Source organism: Canis lupus, chromosome 11 (assembly GCF_003254725.2).
Source record: "Canis lupus dingo isolate Sandy chromosome 11, ASM325472v2, whole genome shotgun sequence".
NCBI classification, from domain to species: domain Eukaryota; kingdom Metazoa; phylum Chordata; class Mammalia; order Carnivora; family Canidae; genus Canis; species Canis lupus.
The window spans coordinates 24,756,109-24,780,514 of record NC_064253.1 but is presented as its reverse complement, the minus strand read 5'-3'; the positions used below and the strand labels follow the sequence as shown (position 1 = coordinate 24,780,514).

Here is a 24,406-nt window from a genome sequence, read left to right as displayed (position 1 = left end):
CATGAGGGACAGAGAGAGAGACAGGCAGAGACACAGGCAGAGGGAGAAGCAGGCTCCCTGCAGGGAGCCTGATGTGGGACTCCATCCCGGGACTGCAGGATCACATGCTGAGCCAAAGGCAGATGCTCAACCACTGAGCCACCCAGGTGTCTCAGAAGGAAGGAAATATTAAAGATTAGAATGGGGATGAATGAAATGAGACTAGAAAGACAATAGAAGAAAAAAGAACGAAAGCAAGAATTGGTTGTTTTGAAAAGATAAATGTAACTTTAGCTAGACCAAGGAGAGAAGACTCAATATTTATAAATGAAAGTGGAGACATTACAACGGATACTGTGGAAATACAAATGATCCTAAGGAGCCACTATGAACAATTGTATGCCAACGAGTTGGATAACCTAGAAGAAATGGATAATATCCTTGAAATGTACAACCTACCAAGACTGAGTCATTAATAGGGAGTCTGAACCAATCAGTAATGATTAAGGAGATTGAATCACTAATCAAAAATCTCTCAATAAAGAAAAAGCCTGTGGCCAGATGGTTTCACTGGTGAATTCTACCAAACATTCAAAAAAGAATTAATGCCAGTCCTTCCTAATTCTTCCAAAAAACTATAGAGGAGGGAACACTCTCAAACTCGTGTTAACAAGGCCAGCATTACTCTGATACCAAAGCCAGATGAGGACACTACAAGACAAGAAAACTATAGGCCAGCGTTCCTGATGGATATTGATGTAAAAATTCTCAACAAAATACTAGGAAACTGAATTCAACAGTATGTTAAAAAGATCATATACAATGGCCAAGTAGGATCTATCTCTGTGGTACAAAGATGGTTCAACATATGCAGGTCAATAAATGTGATACACCACATTAATAGAATGAAGGATAAAAATCTCATGATCCTCTCAATAGATGCAGAAGTTGTTTGGCAAAATTCAATACCCTTTTATGATGAAAACTCCTAACAAATTGAATCTAGAAGGAACATACCTTAACAGAATAAAGGTCACATTTGAAAAATCTACAGTTGCTATCATACTCAGTGGTAAAAGATTGAAAGTTTTTCTTCTGAGGTCAGGACAAGACAAGGGTGCTCACTCTCACCATTCCTATTGAACAAAGGACTAGTTAGTCAAGAAAAAGAAATAAAATATATTCATATCGGAAAGAAAGAAGGCTGTTTGCAGATAATGTAATCCTATTTATAGAAAACCCTAAAGATGCCACCAATAAACTCTTAGAACTGGTAAACATTTGGTAAGCAGGATACAAGATCAATATATAAAAAAATCACTTGCATTTCTATTCAGTAACCATGAGCTATCTGAAAAAGAAAACAATTCCATTTATAATAGCATAAAAAACAATAACATATTTAGGAATTTAACCAAGGAGGTGAGAGATCTGTACACTGAAAACTATTATGCATTGTTGAAAGAGATTGAAGAATACAGAAATAAATGGACAATATCCCAGTTTTATGAATTAGAATTGATATTGTTAAAATGTACATAATACCCAAACTCCTCTATGGATTGAATGCAATCTCTATCAGAATTCCAATGCCATTTTTTTTGCAGAAATGGGGAAAAATTCTAAAATTGTATGGAACAGAAAACCCTGTATAGCCAAAGCAATCTTGCAAAAGCAGAGCAAAGTTGGAGATACCACATTTTCTGATTTCAAATGATATCACAAAGTGTAGCAGTCAAAACAGGATGGTATAAACACAGACCATGAAACAGAATTGAGAGCCTGGAAATAAACCCACACATGTATGTCAACAAATATTTGACAAAGAAGCTAAGAACACTTCATGGACAAAGATAGTCTCTTCAGTAAATGGTGTTAGGAAAGCTGGACAGGCACATGGAAAATAATATAATTGGACTTGTATCTTACCCCACCAAAAAAGTTAACTTGAAGTGGATTAGAGACTTAAATGTAAGATCTAAAACCATACTGCTCTTAGAAGAAAACAGGAAAATCCCATTTTACACATGAAAATGCATTTAAAAAAAATCACAGAATCCCACAGAATTCTAATATTTTCCCAGTGCATTAGGCATCCCTTAGCCCAGTTAATTTGACACATAAAACTAATTAACCATTACAGTCTTGTTTTTCCTTTTTTCTTTTTTTCAAATGGAGCACAATCTGTATATGTTTTGCCAATCTTTCGTGCAGGTTTAGGCATAAATTTCCCTTTTATTTTTTTTTAATTTAAAAAATTCCCGTTTTTCTTTTCTTTTCTTTCTTTTCTTTTCTTTTTTTTTCTTGTCTTTTTTTTTTTTTGGAAAAGAAGTACGTTATAGAACATTTATAAAATACGGATGAGCAAAAAGTCATCTATAATCTGAATACCCACTGGTTACTGTTGTTAACACTTGGGAGAATATTTTTCCTTAAAACCTATGTTTCATCAGATTTTTTTCTCTTAACATTATATTGGACAAGTTTTTTCCCTTAATTTTTTTTAATTTTAAGTAAATTCTATGCCACATGTGGGGTTCCAACTCATGACCTTGTGATCAAGAGTTGTGTGATCTCTTGATGGAGCCAGCAAGGTACCCCAATATTGAAAATTGGGGTACAAAATATTGTTTCTATATTTTTGGTTAATTTTTGAACCACAGTTCCTTGTTGCTAGATGTCGAGGTCCTCCAGTCCCTCCTGTAAATAGTACCTGCAATGGTTATGTTGGGAGCAATATAGCATAGTGGTCATAAGCATAGACCCTGGAGGCAGACAGCCTGGTTTCAAATCTTGGCCCAGTAGTGTGTGACCCTGTACAAGTTAATTAATGTCCCTGACTTCACTTTTGTCAACCATAAAGTGAGGCTAATAATAGTTGCAGGGTTGCTGGCTTGTTAAGAGGATTAGTTAGTAAAGTGCTTAGAACAGTGATATATATTACTATTGTTAAATACAGGTGCACGTTCACAATTTTTTCTATAGAATTAATTCCTGTGAAGTAGAATTGCTGATTCCAACAGCATGTAGCATAGTAATAACCATACTATTCCTTAGATGTTGTCATGAAGCCCTGGCATGAAGTGAATGTTCCATAACTGTGTAGCTATTAGTATTGATGATGATGAAATGCTAAGTGCTGTGCTCAGTTGCAAGAATATGACAGTAAGTTAGGGAGTCAAAATTTTGTTCTCAATGAAACTTGCATTCTAGTGGTGTTTAAAGATTTTATCAGAGTCTAAGGTTTTTTGTGGCTTTAAATTATTTTAATTTCTAAGGTATTAAAGGTATGGCTGATTTTTAAAAGTAGAGTGGAATGGTTGGATGAGAGAGAGAAAGGGAGCCTGAAAAGACACTTTATTAATCTGGGTGAGTTTAATGTCACCTAGAGGGAGGTATACTTTATTTGGATGAAGGCCTGGCAAAGCATCTTGCCATCCAGGGACTATACTAATGAAATGTTACATGATATTCTAGGGAACTGGGGTTATTTCTTGCACTGTTTTCACATCTTCCACCCTCAATTTTAAGCTATTTTAGTTCACGCACACATGTTCTATGCAATTTATGAATCACACAATTCACGAGTTTCCTATTCTTTTTACTTCCATGGTAGAGAATGGGCTGTTGGCATGGTAACCACCTAGTCTTCCTCTTCCTTTTGCATTTTATCACTCTGCTCTCGTCAGACTGTTAGCTGCTTCTGGGCAGCAGAATCCTAATGGCTTTTTGGTTCCTGATTTACCACCCAGCCAGCCAGTGGGGATATGGTTCTTTTTGGACTAGCATCCCAGTTCATTCCTGAAAAGGAGAGACAGTCTCTCTGTCTCACTGACACTTTTAGGCATCGCGAACAGTTCTCTGCCCTCATCCTTTTTTTTTTTTTTAAAAGATGATCTGCCACTATGCCTGTATTATTAGTAATGAGCCATCTTAGCACATTGCTTTCGGTTTTTCTTTTTTTAGTAACAGCTTTATTAAGATGTAATTCATATGCCATACAATATGACCCATTTAAAGTGTCAGTTAAAAAAAAATAAAGTGTCAGTTTAATGGCTTTAAGTATATTCACAGAGTAGTACAACTCACAGTTGATTTTAGAACGTTTCCATCATCCCCTCCAAAAAAATCCTGTACACTTTAGCTATAATCCCACTATTCTCCCTATCTCCCCACCATTAATCCACTTTTTGTCTATTGATTTGCTTATTTTGGAATTATGTAATATGTCTTTCATGACTTTTTTTTTCTCATTAAACTTTTGTTTTGATGGGCCTCAAAATTCTGTGACAGATTTTTGGTCAAGTTGTTTCCATTAAAAAGTACTGATTTTAAAAATGAATAACTTAAAACTGCCACACACACAAAACAATTGGTTCACAAGACATTCTTTCCTTCCAAAGGTTTTACAATGTATTGTTATCATTAACCAGTCTTTTACTATTAAACATAAATGGCCAGTTGACACAAACAGTTCTGAGACGGTTCCGTCACCACTGATTAACACTGGTCTGGCAGATAATAGGGTTAATATTCATCTGACCTTCTGAGGTCTCTGGGCAAATGTAGTGACCTTGCCAACTCCAGCTACCTTCTTGTCCACTGCTTTGATGACACCCGTAGCAACTGTTTCATGTTGTGAACAGCACGATGGCCCTTAGAACAATAGTCAGAGAAGCTCTCAACACACGTAGGCTGGCCAGGGACCATATCAGTGATAGCAGCGTCACCAGATTTCAGGTATTTGGGACCATCTTCCAGCTTTTTTCCAGAATGATGATCTCTCTTCTCCTTCAGCTTGGAAACAATGGCAACTGTGTGACAATCCAGCACCAGTGCATACACAGCACTGATCTGGCCTGGATGGTTCAGGATAATCACCTGAGCCATAAAGCCAGCTGCTTCCAATGGTTGGTCATTTTTGCCATCACCAGCCACATTGCACAACAAACATTTTTGACAGGTATGTTCTTGACACTGAAGTCCACGTTGTCCCCCAAAAGAGCCACACTGAAAGCTTCTTGATGCTTTTCAACAGACTTTACTTCAGTTGTAACATTTACTGGAGCAATGATGATCACCATGCCAGGTTTAAGAACACCAGTCTCCACTGGGCCCCCAGGGACAGTACCAATACCACTAATTTTGTAGCTGTCCTGGAGAGGCAGACGCAAGGGTTTGTCAGTTGGATGAGTTAGTGGCAGAATGCAATCCATTGCTTCAGGCAGTGTGGTTCCACTGTCATGCTCATCTTTACCGGTGACTTTCCAGCCCTTGACCAAAGCATGTTAGCACTTGGCTCCAGCATGTTGTCACCATTCCAACCAGAAATTGGCACAAATGCTACCACTGTGTTGGGGGTGTAGCCAATTTTCGTAATGTAGGTGCTGACTTCATTAACAATTTCCTTGTATCTCTTCTGACTGTAGAGTGGCTCAATGGAACCCGTTTTGTTAATACCAACAATTAGTTGTTTTGCACTCAGTGTGTAAGCCAGAAGGACATGCTCACAGGTCTGCCCATTCTTGGAGATACCTGCTTCAAATTCACCACCACCAGCAGCAACAATCAGGACAACACAGTCAGTCTGAGATGTGCCTCTAATCAGATTTTTCATAGTGTCTCTGTGTCCTGGGGCATCACTGATGGTCACATAACATACACCGGTCTCAAATTTCCACAGGAAGTTATCGGTGGTTATACCACATTCATGTTCAGCTTTCAGTTTATATATGATGCTGGCATACTTGAAGGAGCCCTTTCCTGTCTCACCAGCCTCCTCTTCAAATCTTTCAGTAGTTTGTTTGTCAATCCATCCACATTTGTACATCAGATGACCAGGAGTGATGAACTTGCCCGACTTTGTGTCAAATGACGATTATATTGGTAGTTTTTTCCTTTCCTATTTTTGTTTAGGTTTAGAGGTGATTTTCACAACACTTGTGTTCTGGTGGCAAACCCACTGCGAAAAAGCTTTTGTGACTTCTTTCTCAGCATGGTGTTTTCAAGTCTCACCCATGTTGTAGTGTGCCTCAGTATTTCATTCCTTTTTATTATTGCATAATATTGCATTGTATGGATATACCACATTTGAGGCTGTTATGAATAATGAATAATGCTACTATGAACATTCACATACACATTTTTGTGTGGATGCATGTTTTCATTTCTTTTTGATATATACCTAGGAGTGGGTGGCTGGATCATATGGTAACTGCATGTTTAACTTGTGGAGGAACTGCCACACTGTTTTCCAAAGCACTGCACCACTTTATGTTTCTACCAGCAGTATATGAAGGTTTCAGTTTCTTTATATCCTTGGCAACATTTGTTATTTTCTGTGTTTTTTATTATAGCCATCCTGGTGTCTGTGAGGTGATAATTCATTGTGGTTTTTGAATTGTATTTTTCTCTGATCATTAATGATGTTGAGCATCTTTTTATATGATCATTGGCCATTTCTGTACTGGTGAGGATGTGGAGAAAAGGAACCCTCGTTCGCTGTTGACGGGAATAGAAATTGATGCTACCACTGTGGAAAGCGGTGTGGAGTTTCCTCAAAACATTGAAAATAGAAATACCATATAATCCAGTGATTCCACTACTGGGTACTTACCCAAAGAAATGAAAACACTAATTGGAAAAGATATATGCACCCCTGTTTTTATTCCAACAATATTTACAATAGCCAAGATATGGAAATGACCTAAGTGTCCATTGATAGATGAATGGATGACAAAGAATGGGAGTTTGTGTGTATGTATGTGTGTGTGTCTGTGTATAAAATGGATTATTACTCAGACATCTAAGAGAGATGCCATTTGTGACAGCATGGATAAAACTAGAAGGTATTATGCTGAGTGAAATAAGTTAGACAGAGAAAGCCAACTACCAAATTATTTCACTTACATGTGGAATCTAAAAAGAACATGAATGAACCAAAGAAAAAAAACAGACACAGGCTCGTAAATACAGGGAACAAACTGGTGGTTGCCAGAGGAGAGGGAAGTGGGGGAATGGATGAAATAGGTAAAGGAATTAAGAGGTACAAACTTCCATTTCTAAAGTAGATAAATAATGGAGATGAAAGGTACAGCATAGGGAACAAAGTTATTAATATTGTAGTAATGTGGCATGGTTATAGATGGTAGGTAGCTACACTGATCATGGTGAGCATCATGTAATTTGTAGAATTCTTGAGTCACTATGCTGTATTCCTGAAACTACTATAACATTATTTGTCAACTACATATCGATAGTAAACATTTAAAAAATAAATAAAAAATTCTAAAAATGAATTGACTGTAAATATGAGGGTTTATTTCTGGATTCTCAGTTCTATTCTATTGATCTATATATTTATCCTTATATTATTACTATGCTGTCTTTAGCTTTTGTAGTAAGTGTTGAAATTGGGAAACAGGAGTCCTTCACGGACTTGGTTCTTTTTTCAAAATTGTTTTGACCATTCTGCATCCCTTGCATTGATTGCCACATACATTTTAAGTTCAGCTTGTCAATTTCTGCAAAGAAGCCAGCTGGGAATTTCATAGAAACTGTGTTGCATCTATAGAACAATTTGGAGGAGTATTGCCATCTTAAGGACAATAAGTGTTTCAATCCATAAACACTGGAGGTCTAGTCTTCTTTAATTTCTTTGAACTGTGTCTAATAGTTTTAAAGAATAGGTTTTGCACTTCTTTTGTTACGTTTATTCTTAAATATTTATTCTTTTTGATGCTATTGTAAATGGAATTTTTCTTAATATCATTTTTTGGTTGTTCATTGTGTGTGTAAGAAATATAGTTGATTTTGCATATTGGTACTTATATTCTGCAACCTTCTTAAACTCATTTTTTGTTTTAATTTTTTTAAGCGGATTTATTATAGGATTTTCTATATGGGAGATCATGTCATCTATGAATAGAGATAGTTTTATTTCTTCCTTTTCAATTTGCATGTCTTTCATTTTCATGTTCTATTTCATTTTCTTGCTTAATTAGCCTGGTTAGCCACCTTAGTCTTATTTATCAGCAGTACTTGGTATAATTAATTATTCCTTGCTTTTTGTAGCCCTCTCTTCACTTGGCTTCATGGACGCCACACTTTTTTTGGTTTTCCTCCTGTCTCACTGGCTACTTTTTCATTTCTTTAGCTGGTTCTTTCTCTTCCCTCGAAACTCTTAACCATCTCCCACCTTTGAAATTAAGACTCGTGTATTCACTTCCCTACCTGATAAACCCTGCTTGGATGTCTAATATGCAGCTCAAATTTAACCTTAACAAGGTCAACTTAACTGCTAATCTTAAATGAAGTACTTTGTGGAAAAGAAAAAGAAATGCTAACATTTACTGAATGCTTACTACTAGCACTATTCATTATCTTGTTTATAACACATCTGCATTCTGATACTTGGGGGACCTGAACCCTGGTCACTTTGATTCCAGGACTTGAGTGCCTTCCTAACAGCTATCACAAAGTGTATAGCCCTGCTTTTCTCCTCTTGAAATTCTTCTTTGGAGTAGTAGACTGGTCAGAAAAAAGAATCCTGTAGTATTTCTGATAAATGGAATTAGAGATGCTGGTGAACCATACAGTGCTTTAGAGTGACTGCTTCTCTTTTCCAGACAGAGTGGATACACAGTGATGTCTCCTGTGTGCAGATAGGCTTTACCATTCCCAAGGAAAACCTACACTGAGTTTTTGGCTAGTTTGTCTTGGTCACTTTCCTAGGTTAGAATTTTTCTAGCCTTTAGATATATTTCCAGCCCATCAGAACTGCTCTCATCCATTTGCTTGACTATTGCTCATACCTTCTTGTCTTTTTCCCATTTGTTTATGAACTATTAGCTCCTCTGCATTTATGCAAGATATCCCACTCTGACATTTCCCTTTTCAGTACCTGGCTCAGCTTTTGCTCAGTATTTCTGACACATCTGTTTTACTTTTCTTTATTAAAATATTGAATACAACAACAACGTCGTACTTTTTTTGATTAGTCATTCTATTTTTTAATTGAAATATAGTTGAAAAATTACTTATCCTTTTAAATGGTAGTGACAAGAGAACTCCATTTTCTCCCTAAAATCTTTAATGAAAGTGAAGTGAAATTGTTGGGCATACAATTTTTACAATAAATATTGTCCAGCTTAAAAGCTAGCCTGTTTTCAGGTGCTATCTGCAATCTTACTTGGTCCCTATGACAGATGTCCTACTAAGAAAGATGAGAACGCTGTGATGGGATTGTTTGTCTATGTTCTCATTGCCAGTTAGGGGCAGAGCCAGTTCTCTTCCCAGTTGAGCTCGTTTATTCTGGTAGAATTTGTATGTAGGTTTGCCTTCTACTGTAGGGTGAGGTCTCATATCCACGTTTTGCCTCTTGCTGCTTAGAGGTCTCACCCTTCACAGAAGCCCCCTCACAGGGACTTTATTCTGTATTCTATTCACCTTTCTATTTTGGGGCTAACTTATCTTCTGGCTTTTTTTTTCTTTCCCTTTCTAGGTGTCAGCCAATCATGAGGCATTATAATAGTATATACAGAGTCAGAACTAGATTCAGGACTCAGCTTTCTGTGGCTTTGGACCACCTCTCTAAACTTCATAGACCAGATGATCTCCAAGGGCATTTATAGCTCCAGGCTTCTCAGGCCTTAGGATTCTCTTTCTCTGATAAGTGGTCTTGGACTTAATGTCTGAATAGTTGGCAAAGGTTTACTATGCAACACCAGGGATGGCAGATATGTAGCTTCACTTCCATCATTCCATCCTGGCAGGCTCATTATATTCATCTCATTGCTGTCACATGGAAACCAACCATGACTCAGACTTCTCAGTGTAGCGTAGGGTGCTGAGTAACCACTGCCAGGAGATCACAGGTGACGTGTGCTTGTCCCCTTACTGTCTTCCCTTCCACCACTAGCGCTTCAGTCTGAAGGAGGAATTAGTGGTGACCAGGTTACCATCAGTGGGTTCTGGGGCTTAGCTCCCTGTTTCCACTACTCCCTTCTTATATGACCTTGAGAAAGTTATGTTACTTCTTTGGGCCTCAGTTCCCTTTTTTTGTAACATAGAACATAGCAATAACTCAACTTCATGGGGCTTTAGAGAGGAATAAGTGAAATAAGAGGTTTACTTTTTAATTTTATTTTTTTATTTATTCATGAGGCAGAGGGAGAAGCAGACTCCATGTGGGGAGCCTGATGTGGGACTTGATCCCAGGACCCCTCAACCACTGAGCCATCCAGGTGCCGGGAAATAAAAGGCTTAATTAAAAAAGTGCTTAGAACAGTGCCTAGCCCATAGAACTTAATAAATGTTTACTATGGGAAGGCTGGTGGAGGAAACATTCATGGACTGACATGGTCTTATGGCACCCTTTGATTCTTTTAAAGTAGTTTAATATTCATTCTATCTGTGAGTGTGTATTGATCCCATTTCAAAGTTTATTCATTTATTTAGTAAAAATTTAGGGCTTTCTATAGGCTAGGTTGCAACCAAGTGTTTAGACTGTAACAGTAAACAATTCCCTTTCAGAGTTCACAGTGTTGTGGGGATGATGAGTAGTTATAGTATCCTTAATAATTGCAAAGATTGGAGCTTGCACAGGGTCTTCAGGACTAGCCTTCTTGGCAATAATGTTAAATCTGGGTGGGAAGATTAATACTTGAGTCCTCCAGACCTGGCTGGCCTCTTACCAGTATTTCATAGGTACTGAATCCCTTGGGGGAATTGTTAATACTTGTTCTTACTGGTGGCACACCTCACCGGCATGCTCATGCTCCTTGGCATTCAGCCAGTCACTCAGACAGCCCCAGGCTTTCCCCATTGCTCTCTGAGCTGCTGTCCCCCTGTCTCAGTCAGAGGTGATGGGGTTGAGAAGCAGAAATATGAAGACAAATGAAGGAGGCCTGGATTTGCAGCTAGAGAATAGTTGCATCTCTCTGTGTGCCTTAGGAAAGCATGACTGCCAGGCTTATCAGGGACGTGGAAAAGTTGAGTTCATACCCCTGCTTCACTCAGGGTACGGCAAATGTCCATGACAGCCTTGTATGATGGCAGCGTGGAATCTGGGTGGAAGAAAAATATATCCTTGTATGGCTGGGGGTGAGCATTGGTGCTGTGACCCATGCTGTCTCTTCACTGGTGTTTTACAGTAAACAGCTGTTATGTGATGTGATGATTGTGGCCGAAGATGTCGAGATAGAAGCCCATCGTGTGGTCCTGGCAGCCTGCAGCCCCTACTTCTGTGCGATGTTCACAGGTATGGTGAGGGGCTGCAGCCCCACTGAGAGAATATTTTGGGTGGTGGCATGAGGGGAAGAGAATGCTGTGACAGTCACTATGAGAAGCTTCTGTATCCTAGATACTCAGTTTTGCACCTCGGAGGATTTGATGCAACCAGCCTTGTCTGCAGCCCTTTGTCCACCATGAGGGAAAAAAGAGGTAGAATCATAGAGGTTATTAGTTCTCAGACATCAGCATGCATCATAGTCACATGAGGGAGATTTTAGAAGTGTAGGCTTTTGGATTCATCCCCAGGCCTCTGATCTTTCATTTTGCAGATGGGAGACACTGAGGCTTAGAAAAGGGAAGGGAGTTGCCCCAGGTCACATAGTAAATGAGTGGAACTTGGCTTCTTGATACCTGGCCCCATGCTGGACTAGCTTGTCCTTCCCTACCCAGTCCTACCAGGCAAGGTCTATGAACCTCCTTGAGCTTTTACAGGTGTGTGCAAGAGATTTGGGACAAGTGATGGTGGGGCTTGGAGGGGAGAATAAGACATAAATTTTCACCATCTGGCATTTGGTTTCATCACCTTTACTAGCTTTCTAGAGAGTCCCTGTTTCCTGTACATGCCAAATAGCCTTGTCCAACTAGTTCACATGGCAGACTGAATTCCTTGAAACCTGTGGGTGGAGTATCCTGTCTTCACTACTTCACAGCATCTCCCCTGTTCTATAAATCACTGCTAACTGAAGGCCAGATGGGCTGGGTGAGACCCTCAGACTGGGTCAGGTATGTCCCTTCCCCATATTCACCAAGTACCCAGTGCTGCTTCTGAGTGTGGTTACTATCACTCCCTGTTCTTGTCTGTTTGTTGGTATCTGCTGTGCCCTGTGCTCTGGCATCTGGTGTATCAGCTGCTTCTCATTCTGCAGTTTATAGCTTAGGTGTCTCCTCTGAGAGGCCTCCTCTGACCACCCCTGCCACAGTTCCCCAATATATATTTTTTATAATGTCTATCCCTGTCTTAAAATCCTGTTGTTGGTTGTCAACGTGTTCTTTATCTTTCTCTCCTCAATAGACTGTAAACTCCATGAAGACAGGGGCTGTTGTTAGGCTTGTTTGCTACCATACCCTAAACATCTGGTACACAGTAGGAGTCAGATGTTTTTTTTCAAATGAATGAATGAAATGTCTTCACAGTGGATTGTGAGCATTGGGCATTTGAGGACTACATCTTGTCACTGTTGAATCCTCAGAGCCAACCACAGGGTGTGGTGTTTAGGAGACAGTAAGTAAGTGAAATCTGAAAGAATGAATGTGGGCTTGTTAGGAATGGGTGAGTATAGGCGCCCAATTTTTGCCACATAGGATCTTACCTTTTCTTTATATGGCGCGTGGCCTCTCCTGGGCAAGAGTGGTTCTAGTTGGGGATGACTTAACACTTGTGTTTTGAGAGTTCCTCACCTGTGGCTCCCTCTTGGCTCATCATGTAAAGGAGCTGGTTTCAACTTGAAGCTGTGCCTGCCTCTGCTAAGTGGACCAAGCCACTCTTATCTCTCTGTGAGCCCTTGGCTGGGAATTAGTAGCCTGGAAAATGTCTTAGAAAATCGGCTCATTTTATTACCAGAAGTTTTTTTTTTCTTTTCTTTTTAAAGATTTTATTTATTTATTTATTTATTTATTTATTTATTTGAGACACAGAGAGAGAGGTAGAGACATGGGCAGAGGGAGAAGCAGGCTCCCTTCGGGGACCCCGATGCAGACACGATCCAGGACCCCAAGATCACACCCTGAGCCAAAGGCAGACCCCCAACCACTGAGCCACCCAGACGTCCTGATTGCCTGGAAGTTTTGAGCTATATCCTCTCTGGAGTAGTTTCACTCTAATACTAAGGTTTTTATTTGTTTCCCTCTTTCCCATCCATCTCTCTGTCTTTAAAATAATTCATTTTGTTTGCAGTAATTATTTAGTTACAGCTTCACTAAGTAGCTCTGCCAGTCATTCTTCTGTGTGTGTGTGGTTTTGAAAATCCAGTGTTGAGAGAGAAAATCTATCTGGAATTGTAGTTGTGGCTCTACTAGTTGCTAATGAATTTGCCTCTGGGGAGTGGAAGTGCCTAACCAAAAACAAGGTGATTCTGCAAAGAGAAAAGATGCTTCTGGAGCAGATCTTAGATTCTAGTCATTGAAGGGGGGAAAAAAACAAAAAGAACACAATCTAATGTGATGCCTAGCTCAGATCTTCCATTGATTCTGATTACTGCCCATCCAGCCATCCTTCTAGCCAGCCAGCCAGCCATCTCTCTGTCTCTATACCCACCCATCCATCTATCTATCTGAATACTACTCACATAGGTTCACTGCAGGGGAAAAAAAAAATTTTTAGAAAGATGTGGACAAGCCAAAAAACAAAAATAACCCCCCCACATGTACTATAACATATAGATTATGGTTTATATCCTTTCAGACTTTATACTTGTGAATATATACAAATACAAAATAAATTTTTAATATAAATTAATTCATTTTGTGTATACATAGTTGATGTAAGGTGTATACTTGAAAAAAAAATTGCTATTCATCACCCTGGAATGTTCTCCCCCCTGATTCCTTGCCTAACTCCTATTCATCTTTCATTACCACTTAAGCAGTGCTTCCTCAGGTAAGCTTTCCCATGACCCCCTTGGATTAAGTTAAATTCTTTTGTTATTTACTCTTGTGATACTTTATGCTTGTCTTTAGTATTATTGCTTATCTTATTACTTCTTCAATATCTGATTGTTCTTGTCAGTCAGTTAGGAACTATACCTGAATTCACCACTGTTTCCCCACTGACTAGCATGATCTTCCAAGTGGTAGGTGCTCAAAGAAAATTTGCTTAATTGAAAAAAAAAAAAAAAGAAAATTTGCTTAATTAAACCAGCACTATATGGTCAATATATTTTCACATCAGTGAAATCACTTCTACATCATCATTTTAATGGGTTCATAAGATTCCGTTGTATATATCCTAATTGAAAATCAATTTCATTTTTGGTTAGAAAACAATTCTTTCTAATATTTTGCTATTATAAGTGATACTGTAATGGGAATCTTTGCCTCTTAATCTTATTTACCTTATGATTATTTCCTTAGAATAGATCCCTAGAATAAAGGCATGCACACTTTAAAGACTTGTGAGGCACATGCCAAAAATCCAAAGTGTTTTGAACAGCTGTACTAGCTTATACTTCAATCAACAATATATGAGATGTGTATTTTTTGAGGCTCCTTGGTTTTGCTTAAACCTTGGTGAAGAGATACAAACAAAAAATAACATTGTAAAATTTTGTTCTGATGATCAGGTTCAGCTTCAAAATCCATAAACTTAGTCATGAAAAGGCCCAGCTGACTCTTGTTCAATCCATTTCTCTCAGCATGTTTAAGGCCAAAATGAAAAGGAAATACTCGTGACATTCTTCTGACTTGAATGATGTGATTACAATCTTTTTACTCAGGCTTAACACATTTTTTTTTTTTTTTGTCCTGAGTTCATATTGCCCAAGTGCCCCAGATATCACCCTGTTCCTTGACCATGTCCTGCCCAGAATAACATGGAAGAATGTGAAACAGATCTGAGTACCCACAGGAGAGTGTCAGGAGGCAGCCAGCTTGTGAGAAGATCTGGGATGGGCCATCAGTAACATGCAGCATTCCTTTAGCACAGCCACTGTAGAGGCCAGCAAGGCTGTGTTCCACCCATCTTTGTCCTGTGAATATGGATTACCTTAGATTCCCCTGCTCCCTCCCCTATGTAGCACCTCCATCCCCAAGGAAGCTAATTTTACCCCAATAGCTAAGTCAGTTTTTGTCTTCTTTGTCATGCCCTTCACTATGGGTTCTGTGTACTAGAGTATTTATACTCCATATGGGTCCCTACGTGTCATCCAGGTACATTAAAAACAACCCCATCGGGGATCTCTGGGTGGCTCAGCTGTTTGGTGCCTGCCTTTGGCCCAGGGCGCGATCCTGGAGTCCTGGGATCGTGTCCCTCATTGGGCTCCCAGCATGGAGCCTGCTTCTCCCTCTGCCTGTGTCTCTGCCTCTCTCTGTCTCTCTGTGTCTATCATAAATAAGTGAGTAAATAAATAAATCTCTAAAAAACAAAACAAAACAAAACAACCCCATCATATGGTGGTAAAGGAACCAAGTGTTAAAGAATATGTGGGGGCAGCCCCAGTGGCTTAGCGATTTAGTGCCACCTTTAGCCCAGGGCCTGATCCTGGAGACCCAAAATTGAGTCCCACGCCAGGCTCCCTGCATGGAGCCTGCTTCTCCCTCTGCCTGTGTCTCTGCTTCTCTCTCTCTGTGTCTCTCAATAAATAAATAAATAAATAAATCTTAAAAAAAAAAAGAATACGTGGGCTCAGGGTATGAACGCCCATCATCACTTGGCCTGATGGAAGTATGGGATTGCTTGCTGTCCTGGGCTCTCTGTTTCCCATAGATGTCTATGTACAAGGTCCTAAGGTACAGCCTGAGGCTTTAAAGAACTTTAAGACCTAGTCCTTTAGTCCATGCCACCATCATCTCTCACCTAATTTCCTGCGGTAGCCTTTGAATTGGTCAACCTGCCTCCTGTTTTCTTTGTTCACTCTCAGCCATTCTCTACACTGTAGCTATAGCAACTTTCCAAAATATCAATATGATGGATCCCTTAGCTTCTTAAAGTCTGTCAGGGGCTTTCCACTGCTCTCAGGATGAAGTCTGAACTCCTTGGCATGGCCCATGAGGCCATCTGGTGGTCTAGATCCTGCTTATATTTCCAGTCTTGTCTCCCTGTTCCTCCCTCTGCACTCTGTGCTTCTGCCAGACTCAACCTCTTAGGGACCTAGAACAGGTCGTGTTCTTTCTTACCTCTTTGCCTGGAATATATATTCTTCCTCATACTCAACTTCTCTTCTGAGTAACTATGACTCCTTCTCCAGATCTCATTTTTAGATCAGCAGTTCTTAACCATCATGAATCAGTCTGATAAAAACAATGGAGTCTGTCCTCTAAAAAGCATTTATGAGTTCCTGTGTGGTCATCGTTATGCATACAGTTCAGGGTACAGGAGTCCCTGCTTAAGAACGCTTTAAGCTGAGCCCTCTTTTCTAGTATTTAACATACTTTGTAATTGTTGGTTTACTTGTTTCTCTCTCCGTTGGACTGAGCTCCATGAAGGCAGGGCCATAACTTACTCATCTTGGTGTCTTCTGGCCTACCACAGTGCTTGGCACACAGGGACTTTTGATACATGGTTGTTGAATGAATGAGTGAATGAATGAGCGGGTGAATGAATGAATGAATGAACGAATATCTGCCCTTGATTGAATCATGTTCTTTTTGGAAGAACAGTCATGCATGATACTGATGACAAACAGACATGGAAGGGATTAAAAGGATGTGCACCTAACATTTTCTGAAAGTTCAAATGTGAGCTGGCTGGGCTGGGCCTCTAGGGAAAAACAGAGGAAAAGGGCTCTTGGGTTGACCTTGAAGATGGAAGGACGAATAGGGCTCATGTTTTGTTTTCTGGAAATATGTTGTCAGAGTAGTAGAAGTGAGGAAAGGAGCAAGAATGACAAAGCCTTTTTTGGCTTCTGCCCCTCAGGAATTACTGGAGTCCTTAGAATTATGAGATACCAAGAGGAAGCCCCTTTTCTTCCCCCCTTTTTCCCCCCTCCAACAAGTAATTTTTAAGGGCTTGTTATATGCCAAGCACTTTGTTAGGTGTTGAGGATATTTTGACACATAACCTTGATAAGATCTCATCCCTCTTGGTTCTTGTTTGCCTGGGTCTTATGTACTAAGTTGTCCTCAGAATTTGGATCAAAGCCTTGTTTGGGAATACTTTTATCAAGGTCATTAGTTAGGGTTAGGTTTAAATTACACAGGGATTTATGAGAAATGAAATGCGGTCTATAGTTAAGCCAAGATGCAAATACCAGCCCTGTCTCTCACTGGCTATATGCAAATACCTTTTGAAATGCCAGTTCTGTAATTTGTAAAATGGAAATAGTACCTACCTCCTGGGGTTGTTACAAGGATCGAATGAAACAATGTGTGTAAACCCTTAGCAGAGAGGTGCTGGCACACAGCAGTAGCTATTATTGTGACCACTTTCAGAGTCTGTTTTAAGCTGAAGCCTTAGTTTGGTGCAGTAATTTCTGCTCAGCCTTAAGAAATACTAAGATTGGATTTGACAAGTCTGTGTCAGGTTTCCAACTTCCTGTAAGGGAACTTTCTTAAAACATAGATTTTGTTTTTGAGGCCATGATTTTTCTTTCACAATGTTTTTTTTTCACTCCTTGCTTATTGAAGTCTTAAGCACTTCATTTAGAAAATTAGAAACGTCAAAGTCAGGTTAAAGAAGCAGGAAAAAAATCCCCTAAAGTTCCACCATCTAGAAAACTGTGTCTTAATGTTTGCTGTACATTTGATTAGTAGGAATGATCTTTCATTCCCCAGAAATATACAACTTTTGCCCATATATACTTATATTTTCATATAATTCCAGGAGTTTGCACTTGTTTAGCCAAAGTTACAAAACTGACTGACTAATATGACTCTCAGGTACAGACTCCACAGAGAAGAAACCATCAGGTTGGGCTCTGATTTCGCACTCACATAAGGGCTACTGAATCTCATGGTTCTTGCATTCAGGTGGTTTCCTCTTTCAGTCTTTTTTTTCTAAGGCCCAAGTTCTTAACCAAAGAATTGACTGTAATTATTGTTTGCATTATATTTATCAACTGGACTCTTACTGATGAACTTCTTAATAGCTATTAAAAGAGATGAGTTGAACTGATTTCCTTGGGTGTGTGTTTTTATTTATGGGTCTTGGAATAAACTCAAGAGGGAGATGGTGAGAGCCTGTCTAATGGGTGCAGTAGAAATCCACTATCCTTTCCTGTTTCCCCTTCATCCCTCTGTCCTGCTACAGGGCCCTTGGTACTTTTTCACCAGCTTCTACCAGCAGCCTGAGGGAAGACAGAGCAGGGACGGGGGGAGGTCTCTGGTCTACCTGACCCGGCAGTGGAGGGAGTGGGCAGGGTTCACAGTGTTTTTCCTCCCTTGCCTCCCTGTCGCAGACTCATTCACATCTCTGACTGTGTTTGGATGGGAATTGTGGATTGGTGGAGGCATTGTGTGCAGCCCGTGAAACTTGGAGGTGGGCGTCTGCAGCCCACACACTGTACTGTACTTTATTTTCTTGGCTCCATTGCCCACATTCCACAGAGAGAAAACAACTACCCAGGCTCTGTTTTCATACTCACACAAGGGCTTCTGCATCCCTGTTCTTGCAGTCAAGTTGCCCTTTATTTCAATCTACAAAGACACATGTCTGGCCTGTCTCTTCCTTCTGAAATCAGCAGCAGCTTTTGTGGAATGAACTTGGCTATTAATAAACCCATGTGCCATCTAGAGAGGACAGACCAAAGGTCGGGGCCTCAGGTCAGCAGATGTGGTGCTACTGCTGCCCTAGTTCACAGGCTCTGTCCTTCCTTTGTTGGATTATTATCAGGGCCTCCCAACTGTTTTCCCTGCCTCTGATCCAGCTTCCACCATGCATTCAAACTTTTTTTTTTTTTTTTTTTTTTTTTGCATTCAAACTTTCATTTGAAAATACCCATCTGTTGATATCATTCTCTGTTTATAACCTTTTAGTGTTGCTACACTTAGGATGAAGTCCAATGTCATTTGCACGACTTACAGGACTCCGCAAACCCTGGTACCTCTCCAGCTTCCTCTTGCTGTCACCCATCCCAGCCTCTCACTGTTCCTCACATTTGTCCTTTTGATACTTTTTTGCATTTACAAGGTTCCTGCATCCAGCTCGTGCTCCCTCATCTTTGCTGCCTGTGGAAATACCCAGCTTAACTGTAACCTCCTACTAGGATGGCTTCCTAGGATTTGCTGCTCCATCTTCTGCATTCTTGAGATTTAGTATAGAGTAGTGATTATGAGTGTGGGCTCTAGGGTCCTCCTCCCTGGTTTCAGTCCCTGCCTGGCCCCTTCCTACATGTGTGACTTTGGGCAAAATGAAATTCCACCCTCTTGTGCCTCATTTTCTTCATCTGTAAAATGGGGATAATATTAATGAAACTCGTGGGTGATTGTGAAGATCGAAAGAGGCACCACTTCCAAGGGCTTACCACAGCGCTTAGCCACAGCATTCAGTAAATGTGACTTTGTGTTATTGTTATACTGGTACTTTGTATAGATCTCAAGGAAGCTCTTACCACTTCATGTATTTTTATATATCTGCCGTGCTAGACCACATGCTCCTTGAGGACAGGTATATATCTTATTTACTTTTCCTGGCCCTCTGTGTATATGTTTACAGGAAATGTTGGTTGAATGAGTTACTGCACACAGATGTGCCATCAGAATGGAAATGGGCAACCAATAGAATGGGAGGGGGGAATGCTTTGAATTGGCTTCAGACCAATTCGAATGATTTCAGACCCAAAGTTGGTGTGACCTAGATGTCAGCTGTTTTATTCTCCTCCATGCCTGAATCCCTTCTGCTGCCTCCTGGTGCTTTTATGCTGCCAACACAGGGCAGGAGACTGAAAGTTAAGCACCAAGTTTGTGTCCATTTTGGTTTTGTTTTGGACTGCAGGTGACATGTCCGAGAGTAAAGCCAAGAAGATTGAAATCAAGGATGTGGATGGGAGGACGCTGAATAAGCTGATTGACTACATCTATACGGCAGAGATTGAGGTGACCGAGGAGAACGTCCAGGTAAACTCAGCCCGAGCTAGTAGCTCATTGCACACTTAGGGCCACCATTTTATAGCCTCATTTCACGGAACTTTCAGAACAACTCATTGGGTAGCTGGAGAGGAAATCAAAGCTCTAAAGAGGTTACGTGACCTGCTCTGCATCACATGGCATGTGGGTGGGTGAACGACCCTCAGACTCATACGTGCCTGACAGTGGCCCTCATGCTCTTTGCTGCTAAGCCAGGATACCTCAGAATGAGCTTGGGCCCCGAGCAAAATGTCTTTATCTCATGTTGGTTCAAACACTGGATGGAGGAAGAACTAAAAGCTTGGGTGACCCCACTTCTCCCCAGTTATCATGCCATCTCAGGGATTTGCAGTATGGATTGTGAGGCTGTTAAAATTTTTTCCTGTTTCTACATTAGTCAGCCAAGTTTCCCTGAGCACTCATGCTCAGAGGTGGAGATACCAGGCACCAGGTATGAGCCTCAGCAGGGGAGTGCAGCTGTGAAATGTGTGCCTTTTCCTCCTTTTGCTTCCCTGCCCTCACCCTCAGCCATTTGGAACCTTGAAAAGAGTCAGTGAAGATACTGTGTTGCCCCAAGCTGTGTGTCTTTACTGTGGGGACACGAGGAAGCAGTGGCCTGCTTCAGTCAGGAGATGGTTGAGGGTATGGCCCACTCTGGAAGCCCACAAGCCCCTGGGCTAAACACAGAAATACTATTTCTTGTCATTAAGGGCCTTACTCTTTCAGGGAAGTGCTGGAAATTACAGGTGATGCGAAGGATTTTTCTTCTTTCTTCTTTTAAACATACAGTTCCACCTTATTTATTGTGAGGCAGATACCTCTCCAGTGACCAGAACACCTATTTCCCTTATCCAGAATCCCACCTCCTTTACCAGGATCAAGGCATTTGGGAGACTACATTGGTAATCATTTATCCATTCAATTCAACTCAAATGTTTGTGTGCCAGTTATATGCCAGGCACTTTGTTGAGCACAGTGGTTGTGACAGCAGTAGTGACTCCATTGCCTGCTGCCATGCAGTTTGTGGTCTGGGGGTGAGGACATTATTCATCAAATAAGCGTACAATTTCTGCACAAATCATGCTAAGTTCTTTGAAGGAAGGGAACATGATAGAGAATGTCAAGGGGACTCAGTCTGGATGTGTGAGGGGATCTGGAAAGGGCTCTTTTGGGAGATGGGATTTAAGCTGCAGCCTGCATATGAGTGGGAGTTAGCTTGGTGTGGTTGCAGGGTCCTTTTGAGGGTGCAGGCGGGCTGGGGTTCTGGAGGTGCCCTGTATTCGAGCCTCCAGAGCCCGCCTTTCTATAGAGCCTGCTTTGTCTCTGGCTTCTGCACAGACTCTCAGATTGTACAGTGATCTAATCTAATAATCCCTTGACCTTTTACAAGTGAGGTATATTTTATACCCAGTAAAACACATGGCCATCCCGTTTCTTTTCTGATCTTTTTCGTCCAGAATGGAGCAGGCAGCAGAGAACTCCCATCTCAGATCTAGGAGCAGAATTGAAACACCTAATTGACTTTTGAGCAGTAACAGTGAGTTCAGAGTAATTGGGTATAAAATGAGTATAGTGCATGTATTGAGAAAACATGTTACATGTTTGACAGTTACATTATTGTCACATTCATATTCACTGAAATACTTTAAAAAGTGATGCAAATGTTGAGATTTATAAGATGCAAAAAATTAAATCCTTTGCAGCTCTAATGAAAAATGCTCAATGTCAACCTAAAAATCTACAGGGGGTAAATAATTTTTTAAAATCTTGCATTAGGGTCTAATTAATAACTTTAAGAAAAATATTTATTTATTTTAGAGACAGAGAGAGTGAGGGGTGGAGGGAAAGAGAGCCTCAAGCAGACTCTTTGCTAAGCACAGAGCCCTATGCTGGCTTCCATCTCACAATCCTGAGATCATAACCCTGAGATCACGACCTGAGCCAAAACCAAGAGTTGGGTGCTCAACTAACTCCAACACTCGGGTGCCCCTAATCAATAACTATTAATCATATAATGTGGTTGGCAGAGTAATGGCCCCCTCCCCCCTGGTTCCCCTCTTCCCAAATGTTCATGTCCTAGTTTTGGAACCAGTGAATATATTAACTCTCCAAGATGAATTTACCTTGCAGCTGGAATTAGTGTCTCTGATCAGCAGAACATGTGATGGGGGGTTACCTTGGATTATCTGCACAGGCCCTGTGTAGTCATGGGGGCTCTTTAAAGTGCACGGGGAGGGGGATAAGGAGAACCAGAGAGATGTGACCCAACAAAGGCTCAGCTTGATGCTTCCATCTTTGAACCCTAGGGAGCCATACACCAAGGAATGCAGGTGGCCTCTATAAGCAGAATAGGCAAGGAAACATGCCCTCCCTTAGGTCCTTCAGAAGGAATGCAGTCCTGTTGACACTTCTGTATCAGTCCAGGGAGACCCATGTGGGGCTTATGACTTCCAGAAGTGTCAGAAAATGAATTTGTGTTGTTTTAAGACACTAAGACCGCCCCCTCAACACTATAGATGGGGTTGTAGATTGTATAATTGGAAGCAGCTTTTTCTTCCTTCTTTATCACGTATTTGCTGAGGACCTCCCCACCCAACCCCCAGGAAAATACAAAGTGTTCACAAACTTGGGTAATTAGAAGTCGTTCCACTCTGGATCCTAATCTCCTGGCTGGGTGTTTATCTTTGCAGCTTTGGTCTAACCCAGTGGTAGAGTGTACGACCCTGCATTCTTAGTTCTTATGGCAGGTAGCAGCAGATAGACTCACCAGAGGACTCTGTATAACCTGGCTTCACCGCTGCTTCTTATAAAACTACCTTATAGAGGGAGGGCAAGGGGCCAGAGTGAAGATGTGCAGGTTCAGAGAAAGAAGTAGAAGTAGTGGGACACCTGGGTGGCTCAGCGGTTGAGCTTCAGCCTTGGCTCAGGTCATGACCCCGGGGTCAAGTCCCACATTGGGCTCCCTGCAGGGAGCCTGCTTCTCCCTCTGCCTATGTCTTTGCCTCTCTTTCCATGTCTCTCATGAATAAATAGATACAACCTTTAAAAAAAATGTAGATGTAGCAGTGAGGCAGGGGTTGAGTTTGGATGGAGAGGCCTGGCTCAGAGCCGAGGTGTCACCCCTAGGGCATAGAGTGCTCTTCCTCAGGCCTCGCCCCCCTGCAGGGTTCTGTTCCCATCTAGACCGAGGGCATAGGATGCAGTGAGTTCTGTTGCCAGAGAAGACACTTTCTGTGTCAGCCTCTGATCTGTGTTCCTTCTCCTCTAGCAGAGCCTCTCATGATGCCTCCCAATACCCTGCCTCAAGGGTCTGTTTTCATGATCGCACCCATTCTCTTAGGTGGTCCTGAGTCCCACGGTCTGCCTTCAAATCCTAGCTCCATCATTTTCTAGCTGCGAGACACTACGTAAATCACTTAACCTTTCTATGCCTTGGTGATTTCATCCTTACTATGGGTACAGTACAGCACCTCCTCTCAGGGGGTTGGTGTGAGGGTGCAGAGGCCCTGTCACCACAGGCACAGGGTCTGGGGGTAGAGACAGGTGGTCAAGCACATGGACTGCCCCCGCCTCTGCCTCCATTGTGGTAGGGCCAGGGTCGAGGTGCCCAGGACACCAGGAATGGCTGTCACGGCCTTGATGATGGTGGGCGGGGCCCACCTCCTGAAGGAAGACCAGCAGGTCAGGCTTTCCCCCTCTTCTGCGTTTCCGTGTGTCCTTTGGGGTAGGAGCCCGTTGGGGGGCCAGCGGCATGAGGAGGGGCCCAGCGGAGCCCTCAGGGACCTGTGTGCTGCTGGTGTCGGTGACATGTACTGTTTGTCTACCTTGTGCCCCCTCCCTTTAAAATGTGGTTTGGTGGGACTGCCCTGAGGCAAAACAACAGAAAGGGTTGGGAAGAGAGAGTTCAGATCAGAACATGGCTGCTTTCTCCTGCTGTGACAAACGTGAGGAGGCAGTGGCTCCCATGCTGTGGAGACGGCCTTTGTGGAGGGTTGGGGTACTAGGAGCCGGTGGAGGTGCTGGGGCCCCCAAGCCTGAGGAGCAACAGTCACAGGCTTGGGGCTTATTGAGCGGCTTGCAGAGGTCCACCCGCCACCCTGCTGGGCCACATGGCTGCCCGGGCCCTGGGTGCCGGCCTGGCCCTTCCGTGGAGGCGGAGTTAACTACCGTAGCGCTGTCACTTGATGTCCCTGGCCGGAAGCCAAGCATGTATCCTCCACTTCATGTGTATCATCTCATTTAACTTCATCACCTCACCAAACCAGTATTTGGACCAAAAATGGTCGCTCTTCTCTAGTCGAAGAAGCTAATGCTCCCAAGTACTTACGTAGGTAGCAGCACTGGGCTTTGAACCTGCTTACTCGTCTCCCTGTTTTCTCTCGATGTGGTGAACCTGAGTTTCTTGTTACATGAATGAATA

General features: G+C 41.6%; 1 protein-coding gene and 1 pseudogene across 4 annotated transcripts in view; one reads left to right on the top strand and one right to left on the bottom strand.

Moving 5' to 3' along the window:
* Positions 1-24,406, top strand: part of KLHL3 (kelch like family member 3) — a 112,825-nt gene that overhangs the window by 17,960 nt on the left and 70,459 nt on the right. For 3 of the 4 annotated variants that reach the window (XM_049091820.1, XM_025433019.3, XM_049091819.1), the window contains exons 3-4: positions 11,133-11,239; positions 19,856-19,977. In XM_049091820.1, the coding sequence (XP_048947777.1) occupies positions 11,133-11,239; positions 19,856-19,977 (229 nt within the window). Of the gene's footprint in view, positions 1-11,132; positions 11,240-19,855; positions 19,978-20,775; positions 20,889-24,406 lie in introns of all 4 variants that reach the window. The other variant, XM_025433018.3, reaches the window with a different exon arrangement.
* Positions 4,514-10,804, bottom strand: LOC118350319 (elongation factor 1-alpha 1-like; annotated as a pseudogene).